Source organism: Littorina saxatilis, linkage group LG2 (assembly GCF_037325665.1).
Source record: "Littorina saxatilis isolate snail1 linkage group LG2, US_GU_Lsax_2.0, whole genome shotgun sequence".
In the NCBI taxonomy this organism is placed as follows: domain Eukaryota; kingdom Metazoa; phylum Mollusca; class Gastropoda; order Littorinimorpha; family Littorinidae; genus Littorina; species Littorina saxatilis.
Window position 1 is genome coordinate 93530475 of NC_090246.1, and position 18078 is coordinate 93548552.

The 18078-nt window shown below is 42.1% G+C and overlaps 2 protein-coding genes across 2 annotated transcripts; both read left to right on the plus strand.

Annotated features, from left to right (window-relative positions):
- Nucleotides 1-8378: 8378 nt before the first annotated feature.
- On the plus strand, nt 8379-14720 carry LOC138954906 (polycystin-1-like). The gene is made up of 3 exons (XM_070326659.1): nt 8379-8391; nt 10719-10981; nt 14283-14720. The coding sequence occupies exons 1-3, from the start codon at nt 8379-8381 to the stop codon at nt 14718-14720; spliced, it is 714 nt and encodes a 237-aa protein (XP_070182760.1).
- Nucleotides 14721-15039: 319 nt separating this feature from the next.
- On the plus strand, nt 15040-18051 carry LOC138960201 (lectin BRA-3-like). Its single transcript, XM_070331980.1, has 4 exons — nt 15040-15212; nt 15737-15922; nt 17010-17193; nt 17762-18051. The coding sequence occupies exons 1-4, from the start codon at nt 15158-15160 to the stop codon at nt 17979-17981; spliced, it is 645 nt and encodes a 214-aa protein (XP_070188081.1). The 5' UTR covers nt 15040-15157; the 3' UTR covers nt 17982-18051.
- Nucleotides 18052-18078: the final 27 nt, after the last annotated feature.

The window sequence follows — 18078 nt, forward strand, 5'->3', positions numbered from 1 at the left end:
CACCAACTTGGCACCAGCATGCTGTCTGATCCCATTTTTTACTTTTAATTAAGTTTTTATTGATTGCAATGGAGGCTTTGGCAGCGTAAATATGTTCACACCACTTGAGATTTGCCACTTGGTACATGCAGTTACTGTTGATTGATCTTTTCACTCTGTCTTTTTAATTGTCTCCTTTTTTTCTTTTTTCTTCTTCTTTTTTTTTAGCAAATATCTTCTTTCTTTTCTTTTATCTGCTTTTTTCTGTTTTTATTTTTTTTGCAAATACATCACCCCCATACACATGAAAAATTATCTGAGAAAATCTTGGTTTCAAAAAGAAGAGGTTGTCCTGAAATGGGGGGAAATTTACAGACACTATGGAAAGAAAATCTGAGAAAACAAGATCTAACATGGGAGGAAGTCTGACAAGGTAAGAGTGGGAGGTTGGTGCAACTTGGTACTTCTGCTCCTGTTGTTTTGAATACAATATTTGATTAACTGGGTTACTACTTCTTCTTCTTCTTCTGCGTTCGACGGTTGTGTCTAGGGTCGTAGTTCCGCTGCTGTCGTGAACTGGAACGTCGCTTTCAGGTCTTCTGACGTTCCCCAGAGCTTGGTCTCCAGTGTAGCTCCTTCTGGCCAGATCTGGTTCCGCAGCAGAGTGAAGTTTGTGCATGTATTCAATACATGTTCTACTGTCTGGTCGGCCGCCCCACAATCGCACAATGCCGACTCTGCTACGCCGATCCTTTTCAGGTGCGCTTTAAAGCCGCAGTGCCCTGTACGCAGCCGGAAGATGGCAGTCTGCTCTGCACGGCTGAGGCGGTGGATGGGGTCTTGGTCTGGCTTACTGGGTTACTACAAATCCTTGGGTTCGGCAGCACCAATGCTTTAAACCAGTACGTCCATTGTGATGAAACAGTGAGCATTGATGAATGAAGGAAAGGCTCATTCTGCCTTGATTCACAACAATTGCACTCTTGTGAAGCGTGGGATAATAAAATCAAAGATTTCTATGGACGGATCAATGCCACGGCCCATGAGCCCACTGACACAGTTGCCTATATTGATCTGTCAGAAGGCTTTTGATCTGTCAAGAGTGATCCCTGTAGAGAATGAACTTTTTGTGCTAAGCGTGAGGTGTCCCATATTACAGTAGAAATTCCTCTTTTATGAAAACCTAATTTAAGACTCCCCCCCCCCCCCCTCCCCTTTTAGGACCTTGCCTTTACAGATGCTCTCTTCATAATCTTAATACATTTACCTCCATTTTTAGACTCCCAACTTTATAAGACCTGATTTTCTCAGACTTTAGTAGGTCTTTTAAAAGGTGATTTCGCTGTACATTGCCTTCCATTCACAATCCTGCAGCAGTGCCATGATCACAAGCCCTAGTAGAGAGAGGTGTTTGATTGTCTATTTGCACAGTCCCATCGCACCAACAGCTTTCTTTTCTTGCTTCATCAAGTGGGGGTTAGATAAGGTGATTTGGGGGTGTTTTGCCGGATCCCCCAGTACTGATCCCCCCCCACCACCCACCCTTGCTGCAGTTCAATCACAGCCAAAAACTGTTTAAACAAATCTGGAAAAGGTGCGGCCTAATCTGCTACTAGTGTACAGAAAAGGAGAAATGTTTGTGTCTTTCAGTCCAGTACAGTGGTACCTGCGATGAAAGGACACCCTTGGGACTAGCCAAAAGTGTCCCTACATTGCAGGTGGCCTGTCATGACAGGTATATTTTGGTGAAGATAATAGACAGAAGGACAGCAAGGTGTCCTTTCTTTGAAGGTGTCCTTTCATCAGAGGGGCCTCACATATTGTGTGTAACACGGTAGAGCCAGTGCTCAGGATTACCCCCTTTTCATTTCACTCAGCCCTTTTAACAATGAGCACAGCTGATTTCACTGAATTATGCATGAGGAGAATTTCATTCATGTTGGTTCCAGTGGCAATTTCCTGAACTTTTACAACTTCTGTCAAGTTTTATTGCTAACCGGATTTTTGGGTAACCGATAACGGATATATACATATTGATGAGAGGAAGAGACAGGGCTGGAAGAACAAACTCAACAAACAAACAAACAAATTGTTGGTATCAATTTTCCAAGAAGAATGCATCCTAATTGGAACCCTTGTGGGCCAGGCACACCTAGTGATTTTCCTACAGATTGCCCGGTCACAAGGTGTAATGAATGCATAACTCCATCGTAGAACAGGCTACAATTGCGTTGCATGAAATGTTGTCGAAGCTTTGGAGAAAAGAGTGTGTTCAATTTTTTACGATGCAGTCACAAGTTAAGACACTCTCAACCAATATGAATGCGTCGTTCGTTGAGACCTTCATATTGTGACTTGAAAAAATGGCAGATAACATCGAACAGCATCTCTTTGACAATTCAAACCTTTGAATTCTGCACTCAGATTCTAAGGAAACATTTTAGGTGTGTACTATGGCAGAGAACCCTCTGATACAAATCCCAGCCTAATATATAACCCGTTAAAGCCTTTTGTTGATTTTTTGGGGGAAAGGGTGAGAGCGATGTTTGAACTTTGCCAGAGGGAATAAAACCTGCTTCGGCAAAAAGCGCCTGTTCGCGCCAAATGAATTTTAGCGCTGTGTCAGATAACTAATTACGAGTCAATTGGCGAGTGCCTCACATGTTACGGATTTTACGATTGAATCATAATCTGTGACCATGGCTTTAGGCCCCGCCCCCCTCAGACCCAATTTCCTTGTTCATCCACACATATATTAACACTAGATTCGTAATGTTTCCACACTGATTCAAAGAAAAAGAAACTAACCAAGAACCTCACATGGTGAATTAACTTGTTTATGGGGATCAAGGAGGAGATTAAGTTTACTAACCATATTTATATCGCATTTTGTTTAATTTTGTCCTCAACTGTACATAACAATTCTGACCTCTTTTATATAATACAGTGGAACCCCCCTTTTAAGACCTCCGCAAATCTGAGATTATACGGTCTTAAAAAGGAGGGAGTCTTAAAATGGGGGTAATTTTACAGAGGCTATGAACAGAAAGTCTGAGGAAACAAGGTCTTAAAAAGGAGGGAGTCTTAAATTGGGGGGTCTTAAAAGGGGGTTCCACTGTAGTATATGTACCCTTTAACTGACCCAACCTCCACTCGTACCCCAACTTGTCATTGATTGATTTGAATTTCTTACCATGGTCATTTTCCCCCCAATAGATCTGCCTTTTTTTCTCTCCTTTTTCTGTCCATAATTTTTCTGTTCTTTTTACTAGTTGTATTTTAATATAGAATCCTCAGTCTAATTTTACTTTTCTCCTGGCTAACGTTCCCTTTAATTTCAGGACGGTGCTTGAGGCTGCTGTTGGTTTTGAGGAACTGATTTGCACGTTCAGTTTCAGAGGGCAAAAGCAGCAGAAATCAGAAACTACCTGTTCTTAATTCTACCTTATTCCTCCTAATGAGTGTTGATTTAGACTAATCTGTGTGAATCTTTTCCCTCTTTTTCTGTTTTCCTCTGTCGTTGAATCTTCAAAAAAACAAAACAAAACAAAAACGCTTGTTCTGGAACAAATTACCCACCTGACCACCTGTAGTGCCGTGTGGTGTGAAAGTGCGTGTCCTGCGTTCTGCCCGGTCTTCCTCCTCCTCTGGACCTTCATCCTTCCGCACCTTCTCTAACTGGACCAGCGTCTGTTCGTATTGGTTTCAACTCACTGAGTGTAACAATACCAATGGTAAGTTCTCTCCTGTAGATCTATACTTGTGTGCTCAACTTTGAGGCCAGTGTAGTAGGAATGTGTGTGATAGTAGATGATGCTATACAGTAAAACCTGCGAGAAAAGGACGCTCTTGGGGAGCCTTGCCACTGTCCTTTGTAGCAAGGTGTCCTTTCTTATGAATATGAATGCGCCAACATTTTTTTGTAGTTGTTTGTAGACCTGCATGTGTACGCAACATTCTGTTGTGGGATAAGTATTGATATGTCTGTCTTTATATGTCTTGTTACTGTTTCTGTCTCTCCCCCTCTGTCTCTTTCTGTCTGTCTCTTTTTTAAGGTCATATATTGTACTACGTTGCAAGCCCCTGGAGCAATTTTTTGATTAGTGCTTTTGTGAACAAGAAACAATTAACAAGTGGCTCTATCCCATTTCCCCCCCTTTCCCCGTCGCGATATAACCTTCGTGGTTGAAAACGACGTTAAACACCAAATAAAGAAAGAAAGAAAGTCTGTCTCTTTTTGTGATTTTTATGAGTTGTTGCTTTTTGGGGGGCGGGGTGGGTGCATCTAGGGTTAGGTGGCGGTTGTTTTCTCACTGATGTTAGTTGCTTATTAGTGGCTTTAAATGTGTATAGAACAGCAGATGTTGGTTGTACTAGCTGTTATAACATAACTTTTATAGATGTACATATGCTATGATGCATCTTTTTTAAGATCAAATCAAATCAGATCCATCAAATTGATCAGATCAATCAAAGCGGTTTGGTTAATTACAGGCACACTTTTAGGCTTGAATTTTGTGTGTGTGTCTTTGTTGGGTACATGTACTGCTTTATAATGTATTTATGCCATGTGTTCATGTTTGCTGTTGTAAAATATCTGAATGGAAACGTTAATTTCAAATTCAGACAAACACTTATGTATTTAATATTCATATGATGAAAAAACATACCATCTTGATCCTGCTATAGAATTCATTGTTATAACAAAGACGTGAGCTTTGTTGGTTTCGGCTTCTTTCGCCTAATAGTAATGCTGATGGGGTCTATGTCGACCAAAAGAGTGGGATTCCCTGAAGGTGGAGTTCCTGGAGGGGGATTCCCTGTATACAGGGAATACCACAGGATTTAGTTCCTGTAGCGTGTCGCTGATATCGCTGAAAGTCACGTGATGCTTGGCGACATCGGTAAAATTTGATGTTTTTCAATCTTTTTTGATATTTCTTAGAAATTCGAGTATGGTTTGCAAGTTTTATTGAAAAACTCCAACCTGTGGGATTCCCTGTATACAGGGAATCCCCCTCCAGGAACTCCACCTACAGGGAATCCCACTCTTTTGGTCGACATAGACCCCATCAGCAATAGTAATGCACTGAACACCTTTTATAAAGACCCTGTTTCACTGTATGTAAATGGGTTGCTTTCTATCAGCTGCAGACCAGGCATATGATTTATGCTTCTGAAAACACTGCAATCACAGGCACAAGCAGTGTGTATATATTGTTACAGAATTTGCATGCTGAATAAAGTTATCATGTTCCAAAGTAAACTTGTATATATATACGGTACCCTGATGTAGTATTGTTACAGAAGGTGCATACAGAATTACGTTGACCTATATACCAGAATCAGTGTGTATGCACTCTAATATAGTTCTAGAACAGAATGTGCAGGGTTCGTACAGGTGCTTGAAATCCTTGAAAGTGCTTGAATATGGAGGGCTCAGTTTCAAGGCCTTGAAAGTGCTTAAAAAATTGGCAAGATCCTTGAAAGTCCTTAAAAGCTCTAATGCTGCAAACTGATTACACAACAACCACCCACAATAAACAATTGCAATGATTTATTGTTTGATAACCTCAAAGAAAAAGTTTCCCACAGTCCCTTTTGAGTCTGTCTGCTTCAAAACCATTGTCTGCTACAAATCTGTTGCCTTTGATAAAAATTAAATCATTAGTTTTTGAACATCCAATGATAAAAATCGGCGTACAGGAAGGGGGTATAATAACCAGCGAGTGTTTCATTGCGAGATCTGAAGGTAAGAGGGTGCTTGATTTTCTCTTTAGAAGGTCTTGAAAGTCCTTGAAAAGTCCTGGAATTCTAGAACAAAAAAACTGTATGAACCCTGAATTTGGATACTGAAGAAAATTCTCATATTCCAGAGTAAATGCGTATACCCTAAAAATAGAATTGTTACAGAACGTGCATTACTGAACAAAGGAATCATATTCCCGAATCAGCACAAAGAGTGGATGAAAGTCATACTGCAATTCCAACATTTACCCTCTGCAATTTCCTGGAGGACTCATGAACAACTTTTGCACACTGCCATGTTCTTAAGGAGCATTAATTTCCTTGAGACTCCTGTAGTGTACGGAGAGTTCCTAGCGGGTCAGTGGCCCTTGTGTACATTTCTTAATCCCAGCAAATGGACGGGGTTGCATAAATATTTGTGGCTAATTGGAATACGAAGTGGGATTTCATGACGAATTATTTTGCTTGCCTGTTGGATAAGTGAATTACAAGCTACTTGTTTAAATAGGAAGACTGTTCACCTTGACCGTTTAGCTTCACACTTTCTATCTTATTTTCTTATTCTGGGATAAGTATAAGAATATCCCCCCCCCCCCCCCTTCACAAAAAATTGCCCTGCATGTTTTGTTTGTAGAGAAACACTTAATTTTGTGTGGTTTTAAATGCCACTGTTGTAAGAAGATCCATATACATACGGACAATTAACATGAAGGGTTCAGTCTTACGTCCTACAGACTTTGTAAGAACAACTTCATTTCGGAACAAACGAGAAAGATCAGGACGGGAGTCTCGATCATTTCCCAGAGTCGGCGCAGAAGAGAACGCTTTCTAAAGCTGATCAATTATGGCTGTGAAAATAGCTTGCCAATATCTGGACTGCGGGACTGTTTGCACAGTCCCACCGCACGAACAGCTTTCTTTTCTTGCTTGATCAAGTGGAGTTAGATAAGGTGATTTGGGGGTGTTTTGCCGGATCCCCCAGTACTGATCCCCCCCCCCCTCCCTTTTGCCTTCACCACCCACCCTAGCTGCAGTTCAATCCCAGCCAGAAACTGTTTAAACAAACCTAGAGAAGGTGCGGCCTAATCTGCTACTAGTGTACAAAAAAGAAGAAATGTTTGTGTCTAGTCTGAGTTACAGATTAAATTTATCTTTCAGGTTTTGTCAGTTCATTGTTCACGTTCTACACTTAGACTGAAAAGAAACAATGTTTTTCACTGAGTGAAAAGTCCAGATGAAACATTTCTTTTCAATATGTACACTGTTTATTGGCAATGTGCTGTATTATCAGTGGTTCCCCCACCGGCCAGTCTGCAGGAAAGGAGAAATATTATGTCATTCTGAAGACAATTCCACATTGAACATTTATTTTAAAGTTTTACTTAAACCAGCTTGCACACAGGAAAGGAATAAGATTGGTCTCCCATCTGAGTTGCACCTCTAGAAAAATATATCTTTCAGAAGCCTAAATAGATATTTTCCAGAAGCCTGGGTGAATATTTCTTTCAGATTTGTGATCAAAGCTTTTACGCCTTAAGAGAGGTCCTTATGAGAGCCGCTTTGTGATCATTTTAAACCTGAGAAGGATTATGTAAAATTCACTGTACCTTAATTAATACACCTTTGCCATGGTTCAATCAAGTATGCTGCATGAGCGTAATGATTAATGACATTATTGTAAGTAGTTTATCTCAACACAACTTGCTCTTATGAGGTCTTTATTTATTACTGTAATACATTGTAACTGTAAGAAATAATCCCAAATACTAAGTTATGTGACGTTAGGAAGTTCCCGTGCTTTACATGCAGTAGTACATATATTACAGTAGAACCCCTTTTTAATATACAATGTTCTTTGCATAATTGGTCTGATATGAATGAGCTGACTGCTGTCAAAGAAAAAAGAACAAACCAAAAGTCGTAGGGAAGTGCAGTGTTTTTGTTGTTGTTCTTCTTGTTTTTATAATGAGATTATGAAACAGATATACCCATATGAACTGAGTTAACAAATGTGAATACAGTATCACAGCCCTCATCCTACCCTCCACATCTTGTCAACTCCCCTGACAAGAGGTGAAATGAAGAAAAGATCATACTTGTAATTATATGGGAGAGGAGGGGAAAGAAATCTGTGTGTGTGTGTGTGTGTCCGTGTGTGTCCGTCTGTGAATGTGCGTCTGTGTCTGTCTCTCTCTGTCTCTCTCTGTCTGCCTGTCTGTAGGGCCTACCTGTGAGTGTAAGTGAGAAAGTGTCTGTGTGTATGAGTGATTGTTTGTATGTATATGTCGCAGTAATTTGTACACGAGCCTTCAGGACAGTTTCGTCAAGACTCGATCTTTACCTAATCTTGTGTGTCACTTTGGAAGGGCGCCTGTGCAAACACAAATTCCTGGCAGCTCTTACACGCACAATTTAACTGAAGTGTATGATCAGCACTTCTAGGTGCATAACTGCATGAAATCAGATTTTTATTCGAAAGGCATCACATGCCAAAGCTGCAGCCTTTCGTTATACGGTGCCTATATATATCAACATAATTTTTGGCATTTTGACAGGTGAAACGGTTGTTGTCAAGAATTAGTAGGACTATCGATATGCTTAATTTCCAGTAAATACTAATTACCTGAAATGTCAGTGTACAGCAGTTCATGATGCATGAAACAGGTGGGGAGGGAGAGGGTGTGTGGAGACCAAGGGGAATACAATTGGTGCGGTCAGCATTGTGTTAGCAGTGGTGGTTGTGACGGTGGAGTGTGTGTGTGTGTGGGGGGATGTGTGTGTGGAAGGGGGAGAAAAGAGTTGGCAACCAAAGACAAGTTGAAACGTCAAACAGCAAATTGCTGCCTTTAAAGATGTGTGAATACTTTAAAAACCAACAAAGAGAGAAGATGCTGTACAGGAATATAGTGAAACTTTTTTTCAAATGCAGTGAAAAGCACTGCATCATGTACCTTTAAAAGTAAAACATTTGTGAGACAATTAGCACATTAATTACATGTATTAACAAAGTAAAGGTGAAAACAAACCACATTTTTACAGCTTCACTCACTCTTCTATAGTATAGCAACAGCTGAGTTGTAAAAAGTTCCTGCAGTGTTATGAATTAACACTTTCTACCCCACCTATGTTGACCAAGTTTTTTTTTAGCCGAGACCAGCTGTGCTGCAGCAGCTGGGTCACTCAGAATTGTAGTAACTGTGTAGAAACTGTATCAACTCGATGGAATGCAGGCGTTAGATCGACGTTACAGGAAGCGACTGAAGTGACTGTGTGTACGGATAGATAGATAGATAGGTCAGATAGAGCCATATGTGTGGGTACGGATATATCCGTACCTGGGAGACAATGAGTTAAGAAATTGCCTGCTAAGAGGTGAATGAATTTTTTCTGTTTATTTCCAAAAATAATTAATTTTGCTGCTTGGCAACAATTAATGTCTGGCTTTTTGTACTTGCATTATATGCATTGCTGGGTTAAAATGTACAAGAGTTCTTTTGTCCAGGGCTGAGGTGCACGAAGCACAACTGGGTGCCACCCAACTGGGTGCAAACACACTGCGGGGTCTGATCGGTTGAAATCACAACGGGCGGGGATGTAGCTCAGTCGGTAGCGCGCTGGATTTGTATCCAGTTGGCCGCTGTCAGCGTGAGTTCGTCCCCACGTTCGGCGAGAGATTTATTTCTCAGAGTCAACTTTGTGTGCAGACTCTCCTCGGTGTTCGAACACCCCCGTGTGTACACGCAAGCACAAGACCAAGTGCGCACGAAAAAGATCCTGTAATCCATGTCAGAGTTCGGTGGGTTATGGAAACACGAAAATACCCCGCATGCTTCCTCCGAAAACGGCGTATGGCTGCCTAAATGGTGGGGTAAAAAACGGTCATACACGTAAAATTCCACTCGTGCAAAAAACACGAGTGTACGTGGGAGTTTCAGCCCACGAACGCAGAAGAAGAAGAAGAAGAAATCAAAACAAATCTCAATTTCAACGGCGTCTGCATACCACCAATTTGAGTGGCACCCAGTTTCACTTCGTGCACCTCAGCCCCGGTTGATTAGTTAACCTACGTTGTAAAAAAAACCTGTACATTATGGTTGGTAAGAATTAATGCTGTGTTGTAGTCAGTGCTTTACAAGTTGAGGGGTTGGAAATCTTTTGCTTTGCCTGTTTGATGTACTCATCTTGGCAGTTTCATGTTGAAAAAAAACAAAACAAACAATGTGTACATGTGAAGGTGTGTGGGAAATATTTGTAATGTGATTACTCGGCTGTGAAACCCAACTCCTGTGATATGAGAGGGTAAATTTACATAGTGCAATATCATATTTGATTGTATCCCTTTTATGTTTTATGTTTTATGTGTGTCGTCCTATACAATTGTTGTTATAATCGTTTACAGGCAGACAGGGTGTGCCGAAGAAAAATTTCCATTTTTATGTAATATTTTAATGGACAATAAAGTGCTGTTATTGTTATTGTTATTGTTAAGGTAGTGGTACAGGTTACAATGCTTTTTTCTGTTATTTCCCAGTCAATGTTTTCAGATTTGTTACAAATGTAGGACGTCACAGGAGCTGCTCATTATTGTCTTTCTTGATTTTCTTCTTTTTTGTTGTCGATGTCTTATACAATGTTCACAGTTAAAAGACACAGAAACCATTCAGCTTCTACTCTAATTCTGTAGCCATTGTCATTCCTTCTTCTTCTTGTCGTTCGCTGTTAGATCGTCAGTCCGGACTGCAGGGCGAAACGTGCTCACGTGCAAAACGTGCTGCGGAGTAATTTGAAGTTACCGATTCTTCTGTAATACTTAGGTCCTAGTCATAGCTACAAATTGATCTTTTCTGTTATCTTCAGACTGGTTCATTAGCTGCAATTCGCAAACCAACACGAACTCTCTAGTTTTGATTTTATAGGCTCCTGAGTACATGTCTGTTGTTACAAAAAATGATGAAGTCACTGAGTAAAATGTTGCTTTGTGACTTCTATAGGTTATTCGGAGGCTGGTTCCTGCATACTGAGCCACGACACACACGACGTCGCTGTCGTCACCTACTCCTTCTTTGCTCAGTTCACGAACGCCGGTGAATGCCAGGATTATTGCTTTGCCCACAACTACACTTACCATGCCTTCCAGAACTCCACTTTTCACTGTCTGTGTGGGGAGGAAGACAGAACAGTCCAGTGTTCAGACTGCAACAGCAGTAACGTGTCTTCTACCTATATCACCATGTGCTCTGGAACCTACATGCAGGTGAGCAGTACTGTAGTTAAAGCCGCAGTCTGCCTCAAATGGTTTACAGAACGATTTAAATCTTCTCATGAAAAAAGCAGTGCTAACCTTATGGAACACACTTGCAATAGCATTTGATAGCATCAAAGGACACTGTTAGTTTGAATGGCTATTTAGCTTGCGTAAACCACACACCAGTTTTCGTGGTTTAACTAACCCCTGAGCCATTGTGGACCCGTGTGATCCACTTTCCTTTTTTTCACAATTTAGCCGTCAGTTTGTGATTTCAATGCGACTCGCTGTATCTGCAATAACATGTTATTGTGTACCTCTGAATCTAAAATGCAACAAACAGCTGCGAGTCACACGAATTTATCTGCGGCGCTTGGCTTCAAAGAGGCAAGCGCTTAATGCAGAAAATGTGTCTGCTTGGGCAAACACGACCTATCGTACTTCAAAGGACAGACCAATATCTATTAAAATGTGCAAGACATATTTTGCCATTATTCTGCTATTGTTTGGTGAAGAAATTTTCTAAATCTCTCTTAAAGCGCCAAGCCGACGGCGTGAAGCGCCGAGCTTGCTAGGGGGGTCCGGGGGCATGCCCCCCCAGAAAATTTTGAAAAAAAGGATGCAAAATGGTGCAATCTGGTGCATTCTGAGGATGATCATTACCAGTTTCAGGCAGCAGATTTTGTCACTGATTAATACCCCAAAAATTTAAACTCAATGTAAAATAAAGAAATGCATACCTCATTCAACATATAGTCTTTGCTGTCACTTAGCACTAAGCATCCTTCGTGGAAGGAGCTTTATACGTGTTCGGAATCGGGCTGCAAATGTGTCCACAACCTCCTCCACGTCCACCGGCACATTCCGGTGTACCAGCATCAGTGCCAGTCCTACCAACCTATCCTCACCCATGGTAGAGCGCAGATAGTTCTTCAACACTCTCAGCCTGCTGAAAGACCGTTCACATTCACAGGTTGTGATGGGAAGGGTACAGAGGAGTGACAGGAGCTTGTGGACGTTAGGGTAGAAGTCTTTATTGCAGTGCTCCAGTGCTGTTGCTGCTGTTTTCGCCACTAGGATGTAAAGGTCGAGTGCGTGGTCGTGCCATTTGGTGAGCCATCTGTTGTACTCTAAAGCAACAGAAAGAAGACAGCGCCCGATACATAAGATCAACCAAACACAGTCCCATTCGCCTGACTGAATCACTGTACTGAGAAACCACTCTTTGTTTAAAGGGGCATCACCCGAAGACAACCTTCGGGTCGCATGCGCATTGAGAAGGGGCGGAGCTATGTTCAATCTAGACAAGTTGCCATGCTGCCCCCAACTTCATACATAAGTGTAGCAGTTTTTGAGTCAAGGTATTGGCTATATGTTCAGAGAAATCGGCAAATGAAGCAGAGCAGGGTGTGTGTCGCCATGCTCTTGTTTATATACCCCTGGTATGTGTTTAACTCATTGGGGACGTAAGGCTTTTTATCACAAATATCTTCCCAAGTTGTGTAAGCAATAAAATGTGACTTAAGTTATTGAAATTAATTGCGTCTCAAAAAGCTCTGATATCATAGGCTGCTCTAACCCTCTCTGACTCATCTAGCTTCAAACCAATACGTTGCAAGCATTGAGAGGTTGTCAAGCATGAGAAAACAGATGTGCACAAAATGAAAAAGTAGCACGAAATAGCCCTTCCTTCTGGAACGAGTTAAATTAAACTTGACAAAATGCTACATAATTCCGTCCAGTTGCTCAGGCAAATGTAAAATGTTTCCCTTTTATATAGTAATTTTCCCGACCCGTGTTTCCCTTATGAACTTTACATTTACACAATATTAAATGTTAAACAAAAGCAAGCATTCAGAGATTGAATATATAGCCTACATATCATTGGCAAAATAAAATCTCCAAATGGCAATCAATCAACCAGTCAACCAATATCAGCATGTACAGATCTGCCGTGATTGTGCTGTCATCATTATGCATATCTGAATCAGGTTGTGCACTGTAGTGCACTGCTGCTGTAATCAATGATTCAATTCATCGTGGCATGCGCTGCTACAGCAGCCTAGCCAGTAACCCCTCGTTTACTAACCTTCAGTGTTGCGGAAAAATGACGCGATGTTTTTGACGCCTTTGGCGTCTGATGGCTTCAGGGCTGCCGTTCGGGGCATTCTGAAATTGATCTTCAAACTCAGGGCGCCAGTAAACCGGAATTGAGAAAAAAAGTAAGACCGTCTAGTTGCCGAAATGAAAAAAACCAAACCATTTCCGATCCTATCGTGTTTCGTATCCAAAGCACTTCGTACGGTGTTTGGTCAGTTTGGGATCAGAAATCCCCAACAACAACAACCCCAAAAAACAACCCCAAAAATTTTTTATTTTTGAGCTGGGGTGGGGGGGGGGGGTTCCAGAACCCCCCCCCCCCCCCCCCCCTCGTCCGCCCCTGATGAGGGACACATATATTATAAAAAGACATGCATTTGCACGCGCATACTGTGGACACTCACAAACACGCGCTCATGCATACTCGCTCTCTCTCTCTCTTTTTAACTTTGTTGCACAACAAAACGTTTTTACGATCTGAAGTGATTCTTTTTAGAAAATGTACAATTTGGCAGCAAAATGACCACGGTTGTTCCATTTTCTGGGTTCATCCAAGAGAGAAACGAAATTCTGAATAAAACTTGATTGAATCAACTGAACCAGCATTCAGATTGTAGTTATTCTGTTGGATGTAGCAAGAGGACTGATTAGGGTGCCTGAAAACAATATCTTTATTATTACTCGTACAGTGGTGTACCTGCATGTAATTAAAAGACACATTTGGGACCAGCCAAAAATGTTCCTGCATCGCAGGTGGTCTGTCATTACCAGGACATTTTGGTCAAGATAAAACAAAGGGACAACAAAAGGGGAAGTGTCTTCTCATTGGAGAGGCCTTGCATCGCAGGTACCACTCACTGTATGTCTTGTTTATTCATTCTTTCACACAGTAAGCGTTTGAAAATTGTGACCCTCCATCACGGTATGAGTTGCGTGTCACCTTTTCATGATTTTGATATTTTTACATTTTCTTTAAGAGTTTTTTTATTCTCTATCCAGTGGTGAAAACCGTTTTAGAAAAGAGTGAACTCTGTTTGAGTTATAAGCCTGGGACTATGGTGACCCTCACACTGTTACTAGACACTCCCCGGACTTATATTATGCCTAGCGCAGAACCGCGTGAGGTGACATGCGACTCATTTCGTGGTGGAGGGTCACAATTGTTGTTTCATTTGAAGAAAAAAACCCCACCTCTGTTGAATATTTTCAGGTGCCTGGAGCCTCCCATGTGCTGTCAAAGGTGGCTCTTAATTTCCCCTCTCCCGTGGTCATGCACACTCCAACCACCTTTACACTGTCGGGGTTTCCTAGTCAGATCAGCTCGCTCTCTTGGGACTTCGGCGATGGCGCCAAGCAAGAGAACTCGAATGTTGCAGTGGTCAGCCACAGCTACTTCTATCCTGGACAGTTCCCAGTCAAGGTTGACCTCTGCGGGTCGGGGGTTTGCCGAACAGTACAAGTGCAGGTGAAGGTCGCTGCAGAGAATGTTCAGGCAACCTTGACGTGTCCGACCTTTAGTGAAGTGTCTGGGAAGATCAACCTCAACGTTACCCTGTCTGATTCGTACGAGTCATCTGTGAAATGGTCACGAACAACAGCGGCTGGAACTGTGCATGGTTTGTACAATTGCGTGTTTGTTCATTCTTAGTGATTGCGCCGTTTTGTTGTGTGTGTGTGTGTGTATTGTTAATACTTTTTGTATATTGCACACTGACAAAAGGTGCGTTTCTCAGTATGATTGAGAGTGTTATTTTAAGTATGATCAGGGTGTGTGTGTGTGTGTGTGTGTCTATCTCTAGCTCTCCATCTCGCAATACTGTTTCCACATGAACAAAACCAGTAAACATATGAATAAATGTGCTAAATAAGTAGCAAAAATGTGGTAAGCAAGGAGAAAAGTTTAATAATCATTTTTGGTATTTAATTAATGGTGCACCCTCACTTTTTGTCTGTTCAGTGGGAAACTGTGAAAGTGGTTGGACCAATTTTTCGGACCGATGCTTCAAGCACTTGACCCGAACCAGGACCTTCACCCAGTCAGAGTCTGTGTGTAGTAGGTTGAAGGGAGGAGGCACATTGTTCCAGATGAACCATCTCAATGAGCAAACGGAGATAAAGCTCCAGCTGAACATTTCAGGATGTGAGTGTGATTTTATGTTCATGTGATTATGTGTTCACCTGTGTATATGTAACTGTGTGTGTCTGTGTGCGTGTGTCTCCATCTGTGTCTGTGTATGGTGAATAAGTGCTCAAGACACGGCCAGACAATTGGTAAATTATTGCGTTCGCTTCCTGAATGACTTTCTCTTTGCACATACCTTATTGTTCTTCCTTTGGTTGGGGGGGGGGGGGGGGGGGGGGAGGTAGCTTTTGCGTTCAGCAATTTTTATCGATTTTTTTCTCTTTCTTATTCCCTGTTTAGATTGTTTTACCTTTGTCTACTTCTTTTTTTTTAAGGGGGAAGGGCTCTATTTCTTTTCATAATTTGATTGTTGTTTGTTGGGGGTCAGGGTTCCCCATGGATCTGTTTATTTTCACCAGTTCATTCCCTCTCTTCCGTGTGCATTTTTAGTATACCAGGATTGAAGACTTGTGGGACTTGTTAATCTTTCTTTGCTTATGCTCATGGAAGTTTTATGTTAATCTCTGAATCTTCCCTTGCAGCCAACAAACTGTGGGTGGGAGCAAAGTACAACGGGTCAGTGTATGAATGGGACGCAACAGGGGTACCGATCTACTTTCTGCGAGCGCTGAACATAGACCGCAGTGCCGGCGACTGTCTAGTTCTGAGCACCAACGGGCTGCAGTCGGCCGACTGCTCCGCCCAACACTCCATCCTGTGTCAGAAAGGTGAGCAAGCTTGGAAATCCAAATCAGATAGACTGCTTACGTTCCAACATTCAGAATTAAAAAAACCAAGAATTGTAGGTTAATGGAACGTTTAATTGTTGACAAAATTGTGAAAATATAATGTTTTGTTTTGTCAACAATGAAACCTTTCAATAACATACAATTCTTGTGTTTTACATTTAGTCAAGTTTTGACGAAATGTTTTAACGTAGAGGGGGCAATCGAGACGAGGGTGTGGTGTATACATGTGTGTGTGTGTGTGTGCGTGTGTGTGTGAATTCCTCCCAATCTCTCTCTCTCTCTCTCTCTCTCTCTCTCTCTCTCTCTCTCTCTCTTTCTCTCTCTCTCTCTCTCTCTCTCTCTCTCGTTCTCTCTTTCTCTCCCTCTCTCTCTTTCTCTCTCTCTCTCTCTCTCTCTCTCTCTCTCTCTCTCTCTCTCTCTCTCTCTCTCGTTCTCTCGTTCTCTCTTTTTCTCTCTCTTGAGTTTATGAAAAGAAAATAAGAAAAAAAAAGTTGCACACTTTGTGCATTGTATTTGATTACTATTTAGTGTATTATCATCAGGGTTTGAGCAGCAGATGTAACTTCACCGATGCTACAACATTTAGATGCTTTTGTGTCAGAGAAACCTGTGCCTTTAAATGTGCTTGTCTTCCTCAGAAACGAACTGCTGCCCAATGGGTGAAATGATAGGGCCTAGTGGACAACATTTAGATGCTTTTGTATCAGAGAAACCTGTGCCTTTAAATGTGCTTGTCTCCCTCAGAACCGAACCGCTGCCCAATGGGTGAAATGATAGGGCCTAGCGGACAACATTTAGATGCTTTTGTATCAGAGGAATTAACCTGTGCCGTTAAATGTGCTTGTCTTCCTCAGAACCGAACCGCTGCCCAATGGGTGAAATGATAGGGCCTAGCGGACAACATTTAGATGCTTTTGTATCAGAGAAACCTGTGCCGTTAAATGTGCTTGTCTTCCTCAGAACCGAACCGCTGCCCAATGGGTGAAATGATAGGGCCTGGCGGACAACATTTGGATGCTTTTGTATCAGAGAAACCTGTGCCGTTAAATGTGCTTGTCTTCCTCAGAACCGAACCGCTGCCCAATGGGTGAAATGATAGGGCCTAGCGGACACTGCTACTTCCTTGAGTCAACTGCTTCAAACTGGGACCAGGCAAGACAGACATGCCAAAGAACATACAGTGGAGACCTTGCTGTACTCAGTGATCACATTGTCAACACTAATGTTTTATCTACCCTGGGTGTTAGCAGGTGGGTACATCTTAGAAAAAACGGCATAAATCCTATCCCTCCTGTGACGTGGGAAGTGACTCCATCAATTTCAGACTTTTAGCAAAGTAACCGCGGCAAGTTTTCCAAAATTATAAATGCTCACACCTCGTAGAGAGAAACGGAAACAGATATGCTTCATATGAAAACACTGTGTGTATTGGATGTTTTCAGGATCTGCAGATAGGTTCTCGAGCGGGCAATATTGGGTGCTCTGGAAGGCATTGGATTAACATTCAAGTGATATTTTGCGCACAAGCAGGCACATTAACGTGCACACATTCAAATTATGCACTTGCATGCACACGCACGTACACTCGCTCGCACGCTTGCACGCACGCACGCACACACACACACACACACACACACACACACACACACACACACACACACACACTCACACACACACACACACACACACACACACACACACACACACACACACACACACACATACTGTAGAACCCCAAATTTGCTGTTGTGGTTATAGACTCCACTGATCTATACTTCAAGAAGCTCACATTTCTCTTTTTCCTGGCAATGTTTGCAGTCCTACCTGGATGGGTCTGGCAGCACTTGACTTGCTTGGTCACTTTAGCTGGGTGGATGGAGAATCGCTCATCTGGAACAACTGGGCCAGCAGCAACTGGCAGACAGGTGTGCAGTGGCCCTGTGCCAGTGTTGCAGCATCTGGTCTGTGGGAACCCACTGCTTGCGATCAGAGTCTACCTTTCATCTGCCAGTACTCTCTTGATGGTGAGTTTATGTAGAAGAAACAGTGGTACAGTCGAACCTGCCTCAGCGACCACCTCTCTTATAACAACCACCTGGACATTTCCATCACCCGTAATATTCGTAAAGAAGTCT